Raw genomic sequence first — 19,761 nt, 5'->3', positions numbered from 1 at the left:
ATTTTCTTACCACTGTATGAAATCTCAAAAACATATAATAGCTTTTCCTGACACTCTTGTATGTAGGTGGATATTCTCAGTTTTTTAAATATAAAATGCCCAGTTTGGTCCAGTCTAATCCAAAACCTTATTTGCTTGTGTAAGTCCCATTGTCCCTGCCAACCTTGCCTGATTTAGGCTTAAAGAGCTGCAGCAGGGAAAGGGGACTTGATCAACATCTGTACTTGGCTCTTTTTCTCCTCCTGAGTCTACTCATAGACTGCCAAAGGGAGTGGCATAGATGGGACAGAGTCAAACTTTTTAAGTTGTAATCACATTGGCAGCACAGAAGTTTAAGGGAGGAATGAAAGGTGAAAAATGAGGCATACAAGTTTTTACTTGACTGGTCAGGTTAGCACTGACATTGGTGGCCATCCAGAGATCTGTCTCTTCTCCATTTTTCTCTCTCTCTCATGTGTGCAGCACTTATACAGAATCTCTGGAAATCCTTGTTATTGTGCTATCCTACCTGCCGTTCTCTTGCAGGAGACATGCCCCTCTAGCTGGTTGCTCATGACTCTCCTCTCAGCCCCAGCTTCCAGCAGTCAACCCCACACATCTTCTTTCTCACGGAGTCACTGTTACACCCTCCCAGGAGATCCTCTGAGGGAAGAAGATCCTTCAAAGCAACACAGATTCTACCCTCTACCCCAGTTTATATGTGGCCTAGCCTACCTCTAGAAGAGCAGACTCTTTTGAATGCAGCCCTGTCTCTCTACTCCTGTCACAACAGGAGTTGCTTTTATGCTCTTAATTTTATAATTTTTAGGTATGAATCAGCTCCCTATATACCTGTGGGTATGTGCTGATATATGGCATATATACATGTCATATAGTTACTCACAGTCTTAGCATGATCATACATATCATTGGGCAGCTACTTTTCTCAGCCTTCAGAATTCCTCCTAGAATTTCTAGACAGAGGGGAAAAACCACAATTTATATCTTTGACTTACTTTACACATATACAAATATATTATATATATATATACATATACATATATATATATGCCAAGTGGTAGCTAGCTGGCTGGAAAAACAGTGATAGGAGTCCTAGAATTCAAGGAAGAGAGGAGAAAGTTGAGAAATAGTTTCCAGGAACAAAACAGCAGACAAGGTACAAATGACTAATAATAGAGGGGAAGCCAGAAACTCATAGAACTTTGATGGCTGGTGTGATAGTTGGATTCTGGTGTCAACTTGGCCAAGTGATGGTGCCCAATTGTCTGGTCAGGTAAGCACTGGCCTAACCATTATTGCAAGGATATTTTGTGGCTGGTTGATAAACCAGAAGACTGGTTTATGAAATCATGAGTCAGTTGATTGCATCTGTACCTGATTACACCTGTGATCAACTAAGGGAGCACTTCCCCTCAAAATGAGATAATCCAATCAGTTGGATTGGGTCCAATCTGTTGAAGATTTTTAAGGGAGAAGAGAGAATTTTCATTTTTTCTTCCTCAGCCAGTGAGCCTCTCCTGTGACATTCATCTAGACTTTTCATTGGAATTGCCAACCTCTCAGCCTGCTCTACAGATTTTGGACTCTTGTGTTCCCACAGTTGCATGACACACTTTTATAAATCTCATATTTACAGATATCTCCTGTTGGTTCTGTTTCTCTAGAGAATCCTGACTAACACAGCTGGTATTCTACTATTAGTTGCTTCTGGACCTTGGCAGAAATACCCTTCATTATCCCCAAATGTTCAGGAAAAATTATCACCCATTTTAGCACTAGTTAGTGCAGTTCTGCTTTGAATAATGAAGAAAAGTTTGCACTGCCAGTTTGGGGATCAGTGCACAAGACAGAGTGGAAGCAGACAGCATCAATGATGTTGATGGCTGGAAGTTTATGATGAATGAATGAGAAACAAGTAGATAAAGACAACTTAAGGACAGTGTTAGAACCTCTCCCTTCTTGGAAAACTGCATAAATACTGTGTTGACTTCTAGTTTCCTAAGTTAGAACTGTGAACTTTTCATGAGTGTATCAAACAAGAGGATGCTGACAGCCTTAAGATATTCAGGATAGAGATGATTAATACAGTATTCTCTGTTTCTTAGACTTTCTAACATAAATTTGTGGCAAACGAATTTGATAAAATTTCAAAATCTTACCCAATTCTTTAAAAAATGAAAATATGGCAACCACAGAAGCATTCTATGAATTTATATTCCTGGACTAATGCATGCATGAATTGTGCATCTACCAGCACATATCATGCATATTTCACTGACAGCAAGAGCTTTTAGGATTAGACTGGGCCATTTTCCTTCCTAATACTTTTGAGCTTTTAATTTATTATTACTTGACCCCTCGCTTCCATTGCCCCAGGTTCCCTCACTTGAGTCTCACTTTGAGAGGGATTAAGGTCAGACAGAAGCACAGGGAAGGAAAATAACTGCTTTTTGTCATACTCCTGAAGTCTCTCTCTCACAGAGGTCACGCTTTGGGCTAATGTTCAATGCTTAGAGATAGTTCATGCCTGGTCATGGCACCCAACATCGCCATGTTAAGTCCTCTGTGCTAGGCTGAGCTGAAGGGTTTGCTCCCTGCAACCCAAGGTCCTAAACCTTCTGATATTCCAGGGCCTTATGGGTCAACTCATTAAAGCCAGGTGAAAGTGGCTCACGCTATCCTAGCTTAACCTAAGGCTGATTTGTACACCAAAAATACATTTTCTAATTTACAATGATTCACACGTGCTGCCTGTCAAACACTGAGCTGGAGACTTTATCACCTGTGTTTTCATTTAAACCTCCTGTCATGTGGGTGTCCTGGAGGGAAGCCTGTTTAGAAAAAAAGTGAATAAGATTTAAAAGATTTCTTGGTGATACAGAATCAAGGCAAAGAGAATAGCAAGACTTGTGGAGATTTTCTTGAGATATTATGATGTTCTTGAATCTTTGCTCTATACATAGAGCTGCCTATTAAACCAGTCCTCAGGAGGAAACCCAGCCTCTGCCTCATAGGCAGTGCTAAACACTCACTGCTAAAGCCTTCTCGGACTCTTTACAGTATTTTATGCTAGCATTTTAATGCCTCCCCACAACATCTGACTCCCTGATTTACAACCAGGCTTAAAAATTCAGACCACTTGTGATCAAATTGCAACCTGCTCTTCCAGACTGCCTCTGTAGAAGGAACTGAGGCACAGCAAACTTTCTAATATAGTAGAAATGTCTCCTGTTTCCTAAACAGATGGAAACACTTTCTTGAATGTTACATCTCACTTTTGATAATAGCATCCTCGGGCAACTTGCCTCCAGGGTAATTCTCTCTCATCTTTTTACAGGTAGGCTGAGGGTAAGGCAAAGCAGAGCTGTGTCTTCTCTCTGGCTCCAGGTAGGGTATGGGGTTGTAGGACAGGGAGTGGCATAGATGGGAGAGAGTCAAACTTTTTAAGCTGTAATCACATAAAAGGCAAAATCTATATCTAGAGAGTTTATAAAGATTTTTCTGGCTTATGTGTATAAATCTGATATTTTTAAAATTAATTCAAGCATTCATGCAGCGCCACATACTTTGTATATAGAGATGAGTAAGTCACTCTCCTCTCAAAGAACTCATTGTCCAGGAGGGATCACAGACCTGAAAGGAAATAATTTCAATACAGTGAGCTAAAGGTTAATTGAAGTATAAACACAGTACCACCAGAGAACTGAAGTTGGGGAAATTGTGTCTACATGGTCAGAGAAGGTCTCACAGCTAAGGTGACATTTGAGCAGTATTAAATTAAGAACAGAAATTGACTTAACAGGAAAAAGTAGGGGAGGGCAGTGGGAGAGAAGGGAGCAAGTGAAGGCATTCCAAGCAGAAGGAACAGAGGCTATAAAACAGCACAGGAGTTTTAAGAAAGTATGAGCTACTTGCTATGACTGCAGCAAATTTATATGGATGGAAAAAGACTGGAGAATTATGCAACAAGCTCAAATCAAAATTGACTCGTATGGTTAAGATTAAAAGTCTGAATTGCAATCAGAAACCAATAGATACAGAATTTAAGCAATGTAGCATCATGATATTTTCAAAAGATAGCATTATGGCTTGTGGAAGTTATTTTGTTTTGTAGCTGATAAGTACAATTAATACATGAATGGTAATATTTGTTTCAGGGGAGTATACTATTTTATCACAATGTGTTTAAAATATTATTTTGATAAACTTGCAAATAATTATTTCACAATATATATTTTTTTCCTTTATTCAAATCTTTCTGATAAAAAATCTTAATATATATGATACAGCTCTGGTGTCACCAGAAGACAGAAAACTTGGCCTTGAGTCACTATTCTTTCTATTTCTAGTGGTGTGACCTCAAGCAAGTCACAACTTCTCTGAGATTCAATGAGACTTGGTGAAATGGGGATGTTGATACCAACCTTCTAGCTTGTTGTAAGGACCAAATTAAGGAATAAGTGAGATAGTCCTTGAACATAAAAGGACCTCATAAAAGTATGGAAATTCAAGTGTCTATTATATGCATTATATACATATAATTCATTTATATTTTTTCTTTACCCCCAGGACTCAACCCCAGGGATACCGATTCATGATATCTAGGATGCAGTTGAGTAATATTTAACAGACCCTGTTAATCACAAACTGCCCCATTAAATCTGTCTTTCTTAGATGAGTCCATTGAGGCTCAGAAAAATGGTGACTAGTGACGGAGCTGGAACTAAAGCCTCGAGCCCTAGAACTATGTATTCTGATAATTCAGAAATGGTTCTCTGGGACAGCTTCATTAAAAGCAAGCTGAAACCACGTTAGGTATTAAACTTTAGATGAGGGTATGTTAATATAAGGAAGGAGAGGTCCTGAATCCTTCACCCAAATATGACTGATTTGCTTTTAAATAAAAGAAAAAATCTGATTAGGAGAGGGTAACACATGTTTCAATTTTTCCCCCTTATTGAAAGAAATTAGAGCATTTTCTTACTGACTACAAACTATCCTGTAAGTTGATAACCATTTCCAGTGTCATTTACTTGATCACAGTAAGATTTGCTTGAAATGAAAAAAAAATTGAATGATAATCCAGCTAAAGAAAAATATGTAGATTCCTGTGTTAATTCATAAATACTTTACTGTAGTAGCAAGAGTAGATAAATCTATCAAATATAAGCCAAAAAAGGGCAAGAAATTTTAATCTCAAAGAAAGTAAAGTGCCTCATTCATTAAAAATAGACTTTGTAGTTTTCAGTTGATTAAAATTCAAAGACTAAATAGAATAGAACAAATGAATTCAATAAAACCATTCAATTGAAAAAGTGAAATTTCTTTATTGGAACCATAAACAAAAACTTTGAATAAGAAGTCCCAGTTTGGAGAAAATGGCAGGCTAGCTAATTAGACCAATACTCTTGCTAAGAAAAACTGAGAACAATTGATAAAATGTAGTTTTAAAAATTCCCCAAGAGAATAGAAAAGTTGAAAAAAACAGACACTAGTAGGTCAAATCTAAGGAAAAGCATGAAAGTATAAATGTGAGTGGAGTGTTGAAGCTGCTTTTGCCGCAAGAGTTATTTACAATCCTGTCAAAATTAAATTCATGATTTGACAATTTTATACAGCCAAAAAGAAAGAAGTTAAAACCCAGAGCTTGCCTCTGGTAAGACCAGTATGAGAACTCCTGTGATTGAGGTGGAACCTCAGATGGCTAATCCCTCAGTCAAGTATAAACCAGAAATAAATACATGCCCCTGCTACTCTTATACCCCACCCTCAAAGGGAATTGCAAGGAAAGGTGCACTATAGAGAAGGAGAAAAAAAAATAGCCATAAGCTAGCTATCAGGCACATTTGCATCTACAAATTATAAAGCTTTGGTGATCAAAAAAAAAATTCCTCAAATAGTGTAATAAAAAATGATCTCACACTATTATTGCCCCCAACACCTGCTAGACATAAAAATTAATTCTGTCTGGAAGAATAAATCCTCATACTAGACCTCAGAGTAGCTTTTCAAACAAATTTTCAAGGACAAAGAGTAAATCACTGTTGAAGACACAGAAACTTGCACATCAAGCAAGCATCAGCAAAAACAAAAGACAGCAGAAACTGACCCACACAAAGATTTTTGGAATTGGAATTAGGAGGAATTAGAGTATAAATCAACTGTGTTTAAAATATTGAAAAAATAAAAACTTGAAAACATCTTCAGAGAACAGGAAACTATAAAAAGTAACCTAACAGATTTGAAAAATAACCAAATAGAATGCCTACAAATTTTAAACACATTAGTTGAAATTGAAAAGTCTATGGTGGTGTTTATCAACAGATTAGATGGAGTTTAGGAAAGAATTAGTTACCAGGAAAATAGATTAGAATGAATTAAAAAGAATGAAACAGAGGAACATAAAACTGAGCAAATAAGAAAGCAAGTTTAAGAGACATGGAGGACTAAGGGAAGCAGTCTAACATTTATTTTATCAGAGTTCCAGAATGTAAGGAGACAGCGAATGGAGTAGAGGCAATATTTGCAGAAACAACAGTTGAGACTTTTCCAGAACGAATGAAAGTCCAAAGTACAGATTTAAGAAGCCAGAGGAATCCAGAGCAAGACAGATTAAAAGAAATCTATATTATGGTAAACACGTTATAGTGAAACTGCAGAATCTTAACAAATTGAAGAACTTAAAAAGAAACGAGAGATAAAAGAGAGATTATTTTCAAAGGAGCAGTAATTAGACTGTAAAGTAACTTCTCATCAGCAAAAACAGAAGTCAGAAGACAGTACAACATTATCTTAAATCGGCTGAAAGGGAATAGGTAATAGCCTAGAATTCTAAGCCTAGGAGAAATACATTTCAATATTGTGCTAATTGGAAGCTGTTATATATCCCAGAACATGGATCCTTTTAATCCATTCCTGTGGGTGCAGACCTATTGTAGGTGGAAACTTCTACTTAGGTTATTTCTATTAGGGGCATGTCCACCCCAATCAAGGTGGGTCTTAATCCTTTTACTGGAGTCCTTTATAAGAGATGAAATTAAGAGAAGCTCAGAGAGAAAAGCCCAGGAGAAGCTAAGAGAGGACCTACAGAAGTTAAGAGAGGAAGCCATTGGAACCAGAAGTTGAAAGCAATGAAATCCTAGAGAGAAGGATCAGTAGATGCCAGCCATGCAACTTACCATATGACAGATGCTGGCAGCCTTTCCGCAGAGAAGGTATTCTATTGATGCCTGGAGTTGGACATTTTCATGGCCGAAGAACTGTATAAATACAGTATATATTGTAAAAGCCAACCCATTTCTGGTATACTGCATTCTGGCAGTTTTAGCAAGCTGAAACAAATATTGATGACAAAATGACATTTTCAGGCAAGCAAAACAAGTGTTCATCAGAAGTTCACCAAAAGAAAAGATAAAATATGCACATCAAATAGAAGGGAAGGTTTGAGATGCAAGAAGGAATGGACAGATGTAAAGTAATAATTATGCAAAGACATAATTTTACTTATTGTCTGCCATGCATTGTTGCTGTTAAGAAAATTCTATCCCTTTGAAATCAACTGTCTGTCTGCTGGAAAATTTTAAGACTTCTCTTTAGTCTCTGTTGTTCAACAGTTTCATTATCATGCTTCTGAGTTTTAGATTTCTGCTTATTCATTCTATTTGCTATACATCTGGCTTCTTGAAGAGGTAGATTGTGTGTTTCAGCAGTTTTAGGAAGAGTTTCAGCAATTACCTCCTTGAAAATTTCTTCTGAAAATATTCACAATGCATTATTGTATATTGCATTATCAGAGGATATGTATCTAGAATATATGAAGAGTGCTTAAAGCTTCATAATAAGAAAACAAACCAATAAAAAGATGCAAATGATTTGAGCATATACTTCACCATCAAAGATATATTAATAGCCAATATGTACATGAAAAATGCTCAACATCATTAGTCATCAGGGAAATTCAAATGAAAACCACAATTAAATGTGCCTGCAAACTCATCAAAGGGTCTAAAATAAAAAGGATTAATGGAGCAACTAGAACTCTCATACACAGGTGGTGGGAATATAAAATGATATAAACTTTAAAAAACAATTTGACAGTTTCTTTGAAATGAAATATAAGCATACAATATGAACAACTGTTTCACTTCTTGCTCTCTACCTAAGAGAAATGAAAGCATATACCCATGCAAAACTGTGTAAATATTCATAGAAGTTGTTCATAATAGCCAAAAATTACTGAATTTCATAATAATTCAAATGTTCACAACAGGTAAATGATTAAGCAAACTGTGGTACAATGGAATATCACTGTAATAAAATTAATGGACTACTCATATATATATATATATAACAATAGATATGAATAAAAAATTACTACATTTTTATAAAGTTCTAGAAAATGAGAACTTATCATAGTGTCAAAAATCAGATCATTGGTTGCCTGGACACCAGAGTAGAGGGAAGGTCAGATTACAAAGGAGCATATTTTTCAAGGTGAAGGAAATGTTGATATCATGGTTATAATGATAGTTTTATGTGTGTACATGTGCTAAACTTAATCAAATCATAAACTTTAGTACATAAAGTTTATTATAGTCAATTATATCTCAATAAAGTTGTTTTAAAACAACTACTATAACAAAAGACACAGATCAGCAGATAAGTGCAGGTAAATAAAAAAGGTATAGAATTGTTTTGTCATACTAAGTTACAGGAACATTTTTTTTTTGAGGATGAATAAAACCCTTTCAGGTATTTTGGAGACAGTTATTTTCTGAAGATTAAACAAAATGACATCTCAGTTCCTTCCAATTTTATGACTCAGAAGCTATGGTCTTTAACATCATAGAAGTGGATATATTCCAGACATTCTGTACACCAGATAAGAGATTTCCCATGAGTAATCATTTTTCAAAACACCACCTGTTTTAAGATTCTATTGCATGTATTCAATAAAATGTTGGCATAGAAATGAGTCTATCTCCTGTGCTATATAATTTTTTAATTAATTTCCCAATCTTTTTATTTGAAGCAAAGACAATAGTTTAATTATTTTAGATAACTATGGCCAATTAATTTAGTAACTTCAGCTTCTTTTTTAAATATTTACAGCTTTTATTAATCAGGGGAAGAAACAAACGTGATGCTTGTTAATTCAGTGGATCGATAAACAGCAAAGGCTAATTGTACGTTCAACTGCAATTAACCTACTATTTGTTTACTCTTTTTAACAGGAAGAATGTTTTAATTCAGTAAAGGCATCAAGTGAAATAGTTCTAGTGCCTCTTTTGAGTTTGTATATTTTGATAAGCTAATGATTATAATTTAATGTTTTAAATATTAAATTCAGTAGTTAAGTTTATTAAATATTTGTTAGTTCAGATAATCAAACCAGTAATTTAAAAATAGTTTAGCCATTGTTTCAATTTGTAAGATTAGTATTATGGTAGTGCTATGTTTCTGGGTTTTTGTTGTTGTTGTTTTTGCATGGGCACACTCTGGGAAGCGGGTAGTGCTATGTTCTACTATAAATTATAAAAAGAAATCATATCGGAGTGTCTTAGAAAGAACAAATAGATATACACAGACAACATGGATGGATTAGGCAATTCATCTCTTTTCACAATGGCAGAAAATTTATAAATAAATTCTAAATTCGAATTAAAAAATAAAATTCCTCTGCCATAGTCTCTTTTTTCTCACCTTCTAGAATGCCAATTAAATAATTAGAACTTCTTATTCTGTCTTCATGCTTTATAGCTTCTTTTCTATATTCTTCATCTTTTAGTCTTTCAGTATTACATATTCAACAATTTCTGCTCATTTATCTTTTAGTTTATTTAGTCTTTCTTAGATTGTATCTAATTTACTGTTAAATATATACTCAGTTTTCATTTTACTTAATGTGATTTTAATTTATGGAAGTTCTAGTTGGTTGTTTTTCAAATCAATTAAGTCGCCTTTTATTGTTTAATGTTCCTTGTAGGTGTTTTCTGGCCTTTTATTTAAATATAGAGACATACATGCTTTATAATCAATGTTTACTAATTTGCCATTTGTGTCTGCATCTAAGATTTACCACAGTAAATTCACAGCTTGAGGATTTCTGAACTAATCAGAAGATAGGAATCTGGCCTGCAAATCTAGGCAAGGGTAAGTACATGGCCATAATTTTCAAGAATTTCTCCTTTGATCCATTCAATTACAAGACAACCCTTTTAGACCTGGGGTTGGGTGGGAGCCAGACTTATTTCCAGTCCACTCTTATTCTGTTCTATATAGTCCTGCAATTTGATTTCTGTTCTCTTCACCCTTTGGCGCTTGTCTAGATCAAAATTAAGATCGTTTGGCGTGTTCCTTCTGGGAAAGAGCAGCTTTGATTATCAGTTTACCTCTCTGGGTTTTCATTGTTCCTTTTATTTTATCCAGGTAATTCTTCGTCATTTTGTCAGCTTTTTAAGTGATCTTAATAATATTTTAAAAAATATTTTAACATTTTTTTTTTTGTATATGGGAGGAGGGCAAGGGGATGCGGAGCGAGACTGAAAACCAGGCCCATCATTATAGGAAATGGAAGTCCATAAATTGTTTGAAAAAAGTTGTATGTGTGTGATTTTTATCTGACCCATCATGGAGAATATTATAAATACCAGAATACTATTTTCAATACGCTATTTATTTTTATCAAACATAAATAGCATTTGGTCATTTATTAACTGAGTAAAAAAGCTCAAAAGAAGCATCCAAGTAAATGAATTCTCTTTTTAAGGTCATCTCTGAATCCTGTCCCCATAGCAACATAAGTACTTTTCCTAGATGCTTTCCTTTGCACTTCATATTTTGTCTAGTCATAAATTTTCAGAGCAATTCATTAGGCCTCTATTTTGTAATTAAATAAATCCCTTCATTGTTAACCCAACTTTCTTTCTCTGTACTTTCAAAAATTTTAAAAACACATTGATAATTAAAAAAGAAAATCATTGTTACAGAACTAATTATTTACAAGAAAATAAAACAGACTCCCTCTGAAATGTCAACAATATAATGACCAAATAAGCATGCTTCTAAATTTGTTAGCTGTTATAGAATGATGGTAAGTCTTTATGGGTAATAACAATAGTGTGATTTGTTATTTATTCTTCCTGAGTTAAAATAAAGACAATATATATCAGTTCTTTCTGGAAAAAATTCATGTTATATGACAAATACTGACAATGATTAGACTTTGAATATTCACAGTATTTAAAAAATGCTCATACACACACAAATATAGGGATGGCTGGCTATGATTAATAACTCATACCATCCCAAATAAATTTCTTGTTTTTCCTTCTTGCTAGTCTCTACTATCTTCCCTCTTCAACTAATCCACATCTATGAAAAATAATGAAAGGGGTAACCCTAATCTTTAAGTCATTTCTCTTTCCTGTTCCCTGGTAGTAGTATTTTAAATTTTATCCTACACTTCCACAAATGAGCCTAAGGATGCTCAAAGTGTTATGAAGTATCACTATATGTATATATATATATATATATATATATATATATAGTGATGCTATATATACTCATCTCCCTATACAACTCCAAATATACTGTTTACCATTGAGGGACCTAGAGTATCCTAAAATAAGTCTAGAAAAGAGATTTAGAGCTCACTGCTCAAAAGTGGGACAGATCTGGGTTCAAATCCTGATTAGATGTGGGACCTTGAGAAAGTCATTCAAACTCTACATGTCTGTCAGTTTGATCAGGAAATTCCTTGAAGGATTTAAAACACAAAGGATTTAATACAGAAGATTGGAAAGTTACAAAACCATTGGGATGACTGGTAAAGCCAGAGGCAGGGAAGTCATTGCTAGTGTTCAAAAACTAGGAAGAATAAGAACCACAGGAAATTGCCACTGGGGCTAGCAGAAGGAAATCACTCATCAAACCTCACATCAGCCACTTCTGCAGTTCTGTGCCATTGCTTCAGGAGTAAAAGCGGCTTCTTCTCTACTTCTAAGTCTCTTTCATTGGCAGAATCTAATATAGTACACCTTGCCAGAAGTAATTCTGGGCAATGTAGTACCCAGACTTTCAGTCTCTACTACATGGGGAAGAGAAAAGAAGTGGGTAAAATGGTACTAAGTTGCCACAGAAAATCTAGCCAATTCTATATGCCTCAGTTCCTTCATATGTTAAATAATCTCATGAATAAATCAATATTGTGGACTGAATACCTGCTCCACTATTTCCTTAAGTGGGAGAAAAGATACATATACATACATATTCATATATATCTATTCATATATAGATATATAGAGATACACAGATCGAGATGGATGGTATAGGTATAGATATAGATGATATATATATGATAGATACATAGATAATGACATATGCTTGTAGATACAAATAAATAAAAAATAACAGAATAAAAAAAATTGTGAAGATGCCTTGAAAGATAGACAGCAGATGGGATCAATTTGATTTATCAACTGTGACAAACATGGCTCGAACAAATTGAGAATAATATCACTGTAAAGATAAAAACAGATCTAAACAGAATCCAAGTTGGAGTGAAAAAAAAAAGAAGGAAAAAAAACTCCAAAAAAATCACCCAGGTAAATTAATTAAATAAATGAATTCAGGATAATAAGACTAGGCCTTTTCACCCTTACAATGTGTGACAGACAGCAAATTTTTGACATGGTTTTATTCATTTTTATTAGCATTACAGTTCTAGTTTTTCAGTCATTTTAGGAACAATTTTCATGTAATTCAATTTTTATATTAAATCTTTTTTGCATCGTTAACCAGATTCTTAGTTTATAGCATTCTTAATTCAGTATCTGGTAACAGACTGCTTAAAAACTATGACTTCTGATTTTCTTTAAAATAGTTCATGCTGTCTTTGATAGCAATCATATAATTTAACAAAATCATCTTTTATCTTTTATAAATATTTAAAAGCTATTTGGGGGAAAGATTAACAATTTAATATAACGGGTTAAATATATATATGTATTTCTAATACACTTATATGAATTTAAAAGTAAGTGATAATCTATATATAAGAACAAAGTCAGAATAAGCTATTAAAGGAAACGTTAAGATCAGATAAAGACATGTTCAAATACATGTTAGAGTTTGAATGGCTTTTACCACTATTGCAAGATTATCTACTGTGATAGTTGGTAATATTTGCTTAAATTTAGATACAAAGGAGAAAAATAAAAAGGGACAAGATCTTAATCTGAAGGGCTTGGCTGAAAGAGATTCAAGTCCTGCTCCAGGCAATCATGGTGTCTAAGCCTGGTTCTCCATCAAACAGTGCCAAAATGGATTACACATGAACGGACTGTTACTAGGAGAAATGCCTGTGACAGAAAAGGGGGGAGGAGCTGGGAGAGGCATCAAACCATTTTGCGAGTCTTGCTTTGAGTCTCTCTTAAGCAGAGAAGGAAATGGGTGGAAGCATCTAGATTATCATGCAGTCTAGGTTCAGCAAGGCCACTGGGGAATCCCAAGCTAAAATCCAGCTAACAGAGGAGGTAGGCAGTCCCAGGAACAGGCCTGAGCTCTTACAGCTGCCTAGACCAGTTGTTGGCAGGGAGTGACCTATGGGAAAAAAGGGGCAAATGCTGCTGTGAATTCAGAGGCTACAGATTGGCCCTAGTTAATTAGGGTCCTAGTAGTGAGAGGTTTGTCACATACACTCTCATGGCCACCAAATTGAGGAAAGGACAGTATGCAAACAGAATTCCTGGAGAGAATGAAGGCCAAGAGAGGATTCTGAGGCAGACTTTAGTTTTCTGTAAAAGAATGATTTACTTCCAGCTCTTATATTCCATCCCTAACTTTGGAGCTGAGCCCTTGAGTTTATATAAATGTGTCTCCCATGCATCAAAGAAGATATTTAAAGCAAGTTAGATGCTGAACCAAAATCTTGTTCTTCTTTCCCCCCAAAATGTGCTTAGGGGCTGGTCTAGAAGGAGGTAATTAAACACCTTAAGTAAATTAACAGAAATTTAGTGCAGAAGGTGGTCTCAGTGCAATGATGCCTAAAGCTTAGACCATACTCCACTAGTGTCCTCATTGACAGCAGACTGAAAAATTCTAGTTCTCACTTTAGAATGCTAGGCAAATCCATGCACTTACTTCTAAAAAATTAAGTTTAGCAAACCAAGATTGTATATTTATAAACAAAAATTAGCAGATTTTTAGAATTTGCTGAGCACTGTACTTAATGATCAGCCTGATACCTAGTTGATAATTTTGTACATGCAGATTTTGGAATTTCTAAAATTTTCAAGGAGAGCCAGTATCATTAGTTCATCATAAACCATCAATGAGGAAACCAAAGACCAATGTCATTTTTTATTACAAATGGGTAGTTGATCTCATCTTACTATACTGATATTTTTCTTTTTTTTAATAAACATTTGTTGAGTGCTGTCAAAATGCCAGACTTGAGCTGAGATTATTTATGCAAAATCTTATGTAATCCACCTAACAGTGAAGTGGTTAAGGAAACTGAAATTCAGGAAGCTTAGGCAAGTTATCTGACTTTACATAGTCAGAAATAACTTAATTGGGATTTGACTACTGACAATTTTTCATAGTTCAAGAGCTTACTCACTGTGCCAGTGTTTTCTTACACTGGTTGCCCATGGACCTCTAGAGTTAATTTTTTTTTCAAAAATCTGTAATTCTAGGAATTTCAAGTTTTTTCTTCCATTTTTATAAAAATCTAAAAACACATCCTCACGATCAGCTGGACATCTTACAGGTGACTGACTATAGACAAATGATCCAGTGCCCATATTTTCATTAGTATTTATAAGTTAGTACACATAAAGTGAAGGACAGATGAGGTTGGAACTTGCTGATGGGTAAAGGGTTTTCAACAGTTGACCAGTGAAAAATACTGGGAGATCTGAGTTATTCCATAACAAATAGTGGTGGGGGCATACCAGGTATAAAAAAAACACACCTACATCTCAGAAAAGCTAGCTTCAATCTCTAAATATCTGTAATTCTGATTGATTACCATGTCATTCAGGGTCTAGGCAGGAAACAGATGGCATAATCAGAGGGGCTAATGGAGGAGAATTAATGATGAGACTATTTACAAAGGCATTGTCAAGGTTGAGGGAAATCCAAGAGAGATGCTGTAGTGTACCATGGCAAATAATAGCAGGGCATTTGAAGGGGCCAGGGAGGGAGGTATAACTGCAACCTGGAGAGAGAAAGGTATGATCTTCAGTAGAGGGTATAGACAGCCCTCAGCATTTCAGTGGAGAGTATGCCAGAAGAATAAATACCCTGTTCTCACTTTTATTTGTATATAGCACTAGTTTCTTGCTGATGAGCCTTATTGGTTGTACCTAACTAAAAAACAAAGGGCAAAGTGCCCTTGATGCAGTTCATACAGGTGAGCCTCCCTGGGGCATGATTAAATCAGGGTAGTGAATACTGAAGAGCAGTCCTGATATAACCAATGAAGATCTTCAGCCTGGTTACATTACATAGTGATGTACTTGCTGCCTTGTCCTGATAACATTTAAATCGATGTTTTATTTTCTGGAATGCATAAACATTTATTAATTCTTGTTAGTGGGTGAGAATGAGTCTAGGCTCATCTTTCTTCCTCTAGCTGCATGGAGATAAGATAAAATGACTACCAAGTTTATTTAACGAAGAGTTTGAGAATTTATTTCACTTAAATTAACAAATAATGTTCTCATTTACTTGCATTTCAATTTTTTTTTGAGTGGAAATTTAAATGATTGCATTAAAGGCAGAAAGAAGACACTTACTTATATAAATGTGTCTTCCTGGCTAATTGTTCTGAAATAAAAGACTGAAAATTGCTATTGGATGACAAATGATTTCAAAATGACCTTAATTGACTGGAATGATGAATCCGAGTTAACAAAAGGAAAGGTTCTCAATTCTATTTCAAAAATTAAATTGCCCAAACACAGTATGAGGAAAACCATCTGTAACAATAATTCCCGAAAAAAAGATGTAGTGGTTTGGATGAATACAAGGCTTACTATGAGCAACAATGTGCAACAATTGATAAGAAAATTAATGCAATTTTAAACCAAAGCTAGGTTAAGAAATTTGCAATCAAGGAAATAAATAATTCCATGGTACTCTGCACAGATTAAACAATACCTGGAATGTTGAACTCCATTCAGAAGGATATTTGCAAAGCGGTGACCAGGTGATGAATGTTATACAAAGAAAATGAGATTATAAGAAAACAGCTTTTAAAATAAGAGATGTAAATTCTGGAGAAGATGTTAGGGAGATTTGATATGGTGAACATCTGAAGCTTTACAGAATAGGTATTAGATTGGTTCTGAGGGCTTCAGATGGTAAAACTCAGCGACATGAGAGTGGAATTCATTTTGTCCCAAATAGGGCACAGAAATTCCTTAGGCTGGTTGACTTAACAGGAACCTATACTGTGCACTGAACGTTTATCAACAGAGGGAAGTAAAAGAATATTAAGATCTGAATTGCTCCAGATACTATTGACTGCATGTCTCAGGAGTCAAGGGTCAAAATCCTGCTGGGAATGCAGCCTGAGCAAATAATTAAATAAAGAGTCCAAATGAAGTGGCAACATAAAGAGCTTCACCAAAACAGAGGAAACGATGTCAGAGAAACAACAAAAAAAAGACAAATATATCATCTGCATCCTTCCATACAAATGTCTCAACCTCTAGCCAATTGTACCGAATGCACTCATTTAATCAAGCAGGATATGTGGAGCCTTAACAATCGATCAAAGGGATTGGCTGTGAGAAGTCTTTGGCCCACAAGGCCAGACCTCAAATTGGTTTTTTTTGTTCCCTCACATACAATGAACTCCCAAGGCCAGCTGGTGTTGGAAGTGTTTGGCAATACAACTGTTTTACAACTTGTACCTTACCTCTGCCCTAAAAACTAATATAGTGGGGTTGTAAATCATCCTTTATTAGAGTCCTCAGAATATAGTGCCTTCCATTTAGGGAGAGAAAATTACTGACCAATTTCCAGGAGGATATAGAATTTAAGGTGATTTCCTCTCAGAATTGGTAATTATTGTACAGAGAAAGTCATTTACATTTCTAAGACCCTTCTGTAGACTTCAGCAGGCTATTGGGAGATGGCTGGTTACTGGCATGTGAGTAATCTGCAACCGTGGGTAGTCACTGAGCAGCTACAATATGCCAGGCACTGTGCTAAGTGCTTTAAATGCATCATATCATTTACTCCTCCCAGCACCCTGATCATATGCTATCGATGACATGAATTTGACTCAGAATAACTAGGTATATATGCAAAAACTGGGTAATTGTTCAGAATTCAAATATGGTGAAAGACAGAAGTTAAGGTTGACTGTAAAATTTTTGAAGGATGAAATTGCCATTTACTAACATGGAGAAGTTGGTGGGAGGACTCGATAGGAGGCCAGTGGAAATCAAGAGTTTGGTTTCAAACATGAATTTGTGACATCTATCTGGGTGGAAAAATCAATTAGGTAAATGGATATAGGATTTGGAATTTATATAAAGGGACTTTTGAATTTAGGCTAGATTGTAGATAAAAATATGGGGATCATCTGTGTATAGATAATACATAAGCCATTTGGCTGAATGAGATCACCTTTGGAATGAGTTTTAAAAAAATATATTTGTGGGCTAAGTTCATTGTCCTAAGATTGCAAAAGCATATCCATCATTAGGCCTGCCTCTTCAAAAGTATGACTAAAAGTATGTCTACCAACTCTCCAAAACGTATGTGTAACTCCTCTAACAGATGGAAAAAACTATATAGAATAGTTCCCAACAATATTTTGCCTATGAGATCCCTCATCTAACATTTAAAATCATTGAGATACCTCAAAGAAAAAAAAAAAACACTACACACATCACATCTTTCTGTCATGAACTGTTGATCTCCCTTATTCTGTATCTAAGCAAGGTCAGGGAGTTAAGGAAGAAACAGTGGAGGAGACTGGACAGGGAACAGTCAGTGAATTTGAAGGAGAACCAGAGTATGTGCTGGAAGCCAAGAAGTAAAGGTGTTTTAGAAGGAGGAAATGAACAACTGTGTCAAGTGCTGCTGGTACATAGACTAAGAAGATGATTAAAAAAATCTGATTAGAATGTGTTCAAGAGGGACTGGGAAGAGATGAACAACAACAAAAAAAGAAGGGTCCAAATAAAATGCACCAGTTTATACTCCTACCAGCAGTCTTTCTGTGACTTCTTATCACTCATGGCAAAAGAAAAAATTCTCCCAGTAAGTCATCCCCAGATACAGCCTCACTGAAAAAAACTGTCTGTACATCTTTGAATTCTCACTTATCTGCCCCTTCTTCACCCAGAGCACAAGCTTCAACTTTAAATAATGTCTTGTTTTTCTCTTTATTCTTCAGCCATTAATTACCAGCACCCAATTACACTCTAGGAGTAATCAAATCCCTCTCAGTCATTTATCTTACAGGAGTTGGCCCTTTTGTGTATGCTGATTCATTTAATGTTTAACAATAAAAAACTGCTTCCCTGCGAGATTAAAATGTTACTAACAATAAAAAACTGCTTCCCTGCGAGATTAAAATGTTACCTACTGAATCTTTCAGTCTTGCCTGGTTCAGACATGATTATATCAATTCAATGTGATTCACTTGTTGAAAATGAGAGCACATTTCTTTCCAGATTTTTATAGCAAGTCACAATTCTTGATGAACATATTTCTGGCATGGCTCTATTCTAAGGCCTAGAATGCCTGAGATCATTTTAGTCTGTTAGTTGATTCTTTTAGTAGCAGTGAAATCTTTCTGTAATGTAAAGTGGAATATACTGATTTAGAAAACAGCTCTTGTTTTCCTCAAAACTTCACACCTTAGTTAGGGATAATTTTTCTACTCATATAAGTAGAAAATTGATAACTAGGACTAGATCTCCATTATTTAACCTGCTTTTGTTTCACCAAAGAGAAAACTGAAGCCCAAATTATACAGAGAAGCACATACTGTGGTAGGTATGTGTGACTTGGATCAATTTATTTCTCATCATAGAATGGGCACAGAAATGAGACTCAGTTCATAGAGCTGTGAAACTAAATGAAATGACAAACACAAAGCCCTTCACATGATGCTTGGACCTTAGTAATCACTCAATAAAACATCATCTATTCTTAAGTAGTCTGCCTAAAAGCAAAATCCTCTTACCAGAGTTTTCCTTTGCTGCTCTTTCCTCTGGGCCAGGACACCTTTTTTTTTTTTTTTTTCTTTTTTGCATGGGCAGGCACCGGGAATCAAACCTTTTAAATCTGGCATGAGAACAGAATTTGTGCCATACTGGCCAAAGCATGTCAGTGGGTGAAAATGGAAATGAGAATCTGTATGAAGTCTGTATTCAACCCAGTGGTTATTTCATTTCAACCAGAGGAAAGCATTTGATCCCCAGATTATTTACTCATTCAGCACTCCTGGTGGGTCTTTCAAAGGGCAAATGTTCCAGTGAGTCAGGTTGCTCTGAGGAGAAGCACAGTTGCAGAAAAGAAATACCTGTGCTTGTCACCACTAATTGCAATGTTCTTCCTGGACAGAGAAGACACTGCGAATACATCAGCAATGAGACAAAATGAAGGCATGGTGAAGGGCGAGAGCTCAAAGACTCATAACTTTTCTAACAGGGAAAGCAGCCTCACTCTTCTGGCCACTTTGCAACAAACTTTCCCATTGGCAATTCTTTCCCACATTCATACAATTTG

General features: G+C 35.4%; 1 protein-coding gene across 10 annotated transcripts in view; it reads right to left on the bottom strand.

Moving 5' to 3' along the window:
• The window catches only part of LOC143654020 (uncharacterized), a 549,535-nt gene that overhangs the window by 313,183 nt on the left and 216,591 nt on the right, over positions 1–19,761 (bottom strand). For 4 of the 10 annotated variants that reach the window (XR_013161635.1, XR_013161637.1, XR_013161636.1 and 1 more), the window contains one exon: positions 884–953. The exons of 4 other annotated variants lie outside the window; for them this stretch is intronic. Coding sequence is in view for 1 of the 6 variants with exons in the window: in XM_077125483.1 (XP_076981598.1) it covers positions 884–953 (70 nt within the window). In the remaining 5 variants the exon portion in view is untranslated. Of the gene's footprint in view, positions 1–883; positions 954–3,566; positions 3,634–7,178; positions 7,306–19,761 lie in introns of those variants that run through there. 2 more of the 10 variants (XR_013161638.1, XR_013161639.1) reach the window with 2 other exon arrangements.

This window comes from Tamandua tetradactyla, chromosome 13 (genome assembly GCF_023851605.1).
Source record: "Tamandua tetradactyla isolate mTamTet1 chromosome 13, mTamTet1.pri, whole genome shotgun sequence".
NCBI classification, from domain to species: domain Eukaryota; kingdom Metazoa; phylum Chordata; class Mammalia; order Pilosa; family Myrmecophagidae; genus Tamandua; species Tamandua tetradactyla.
The sequence above is the reverse complement of the archived record's forward strand: the minus strand, read 5'-3'. Positions and strand labels throughout refer to the sequence as shown.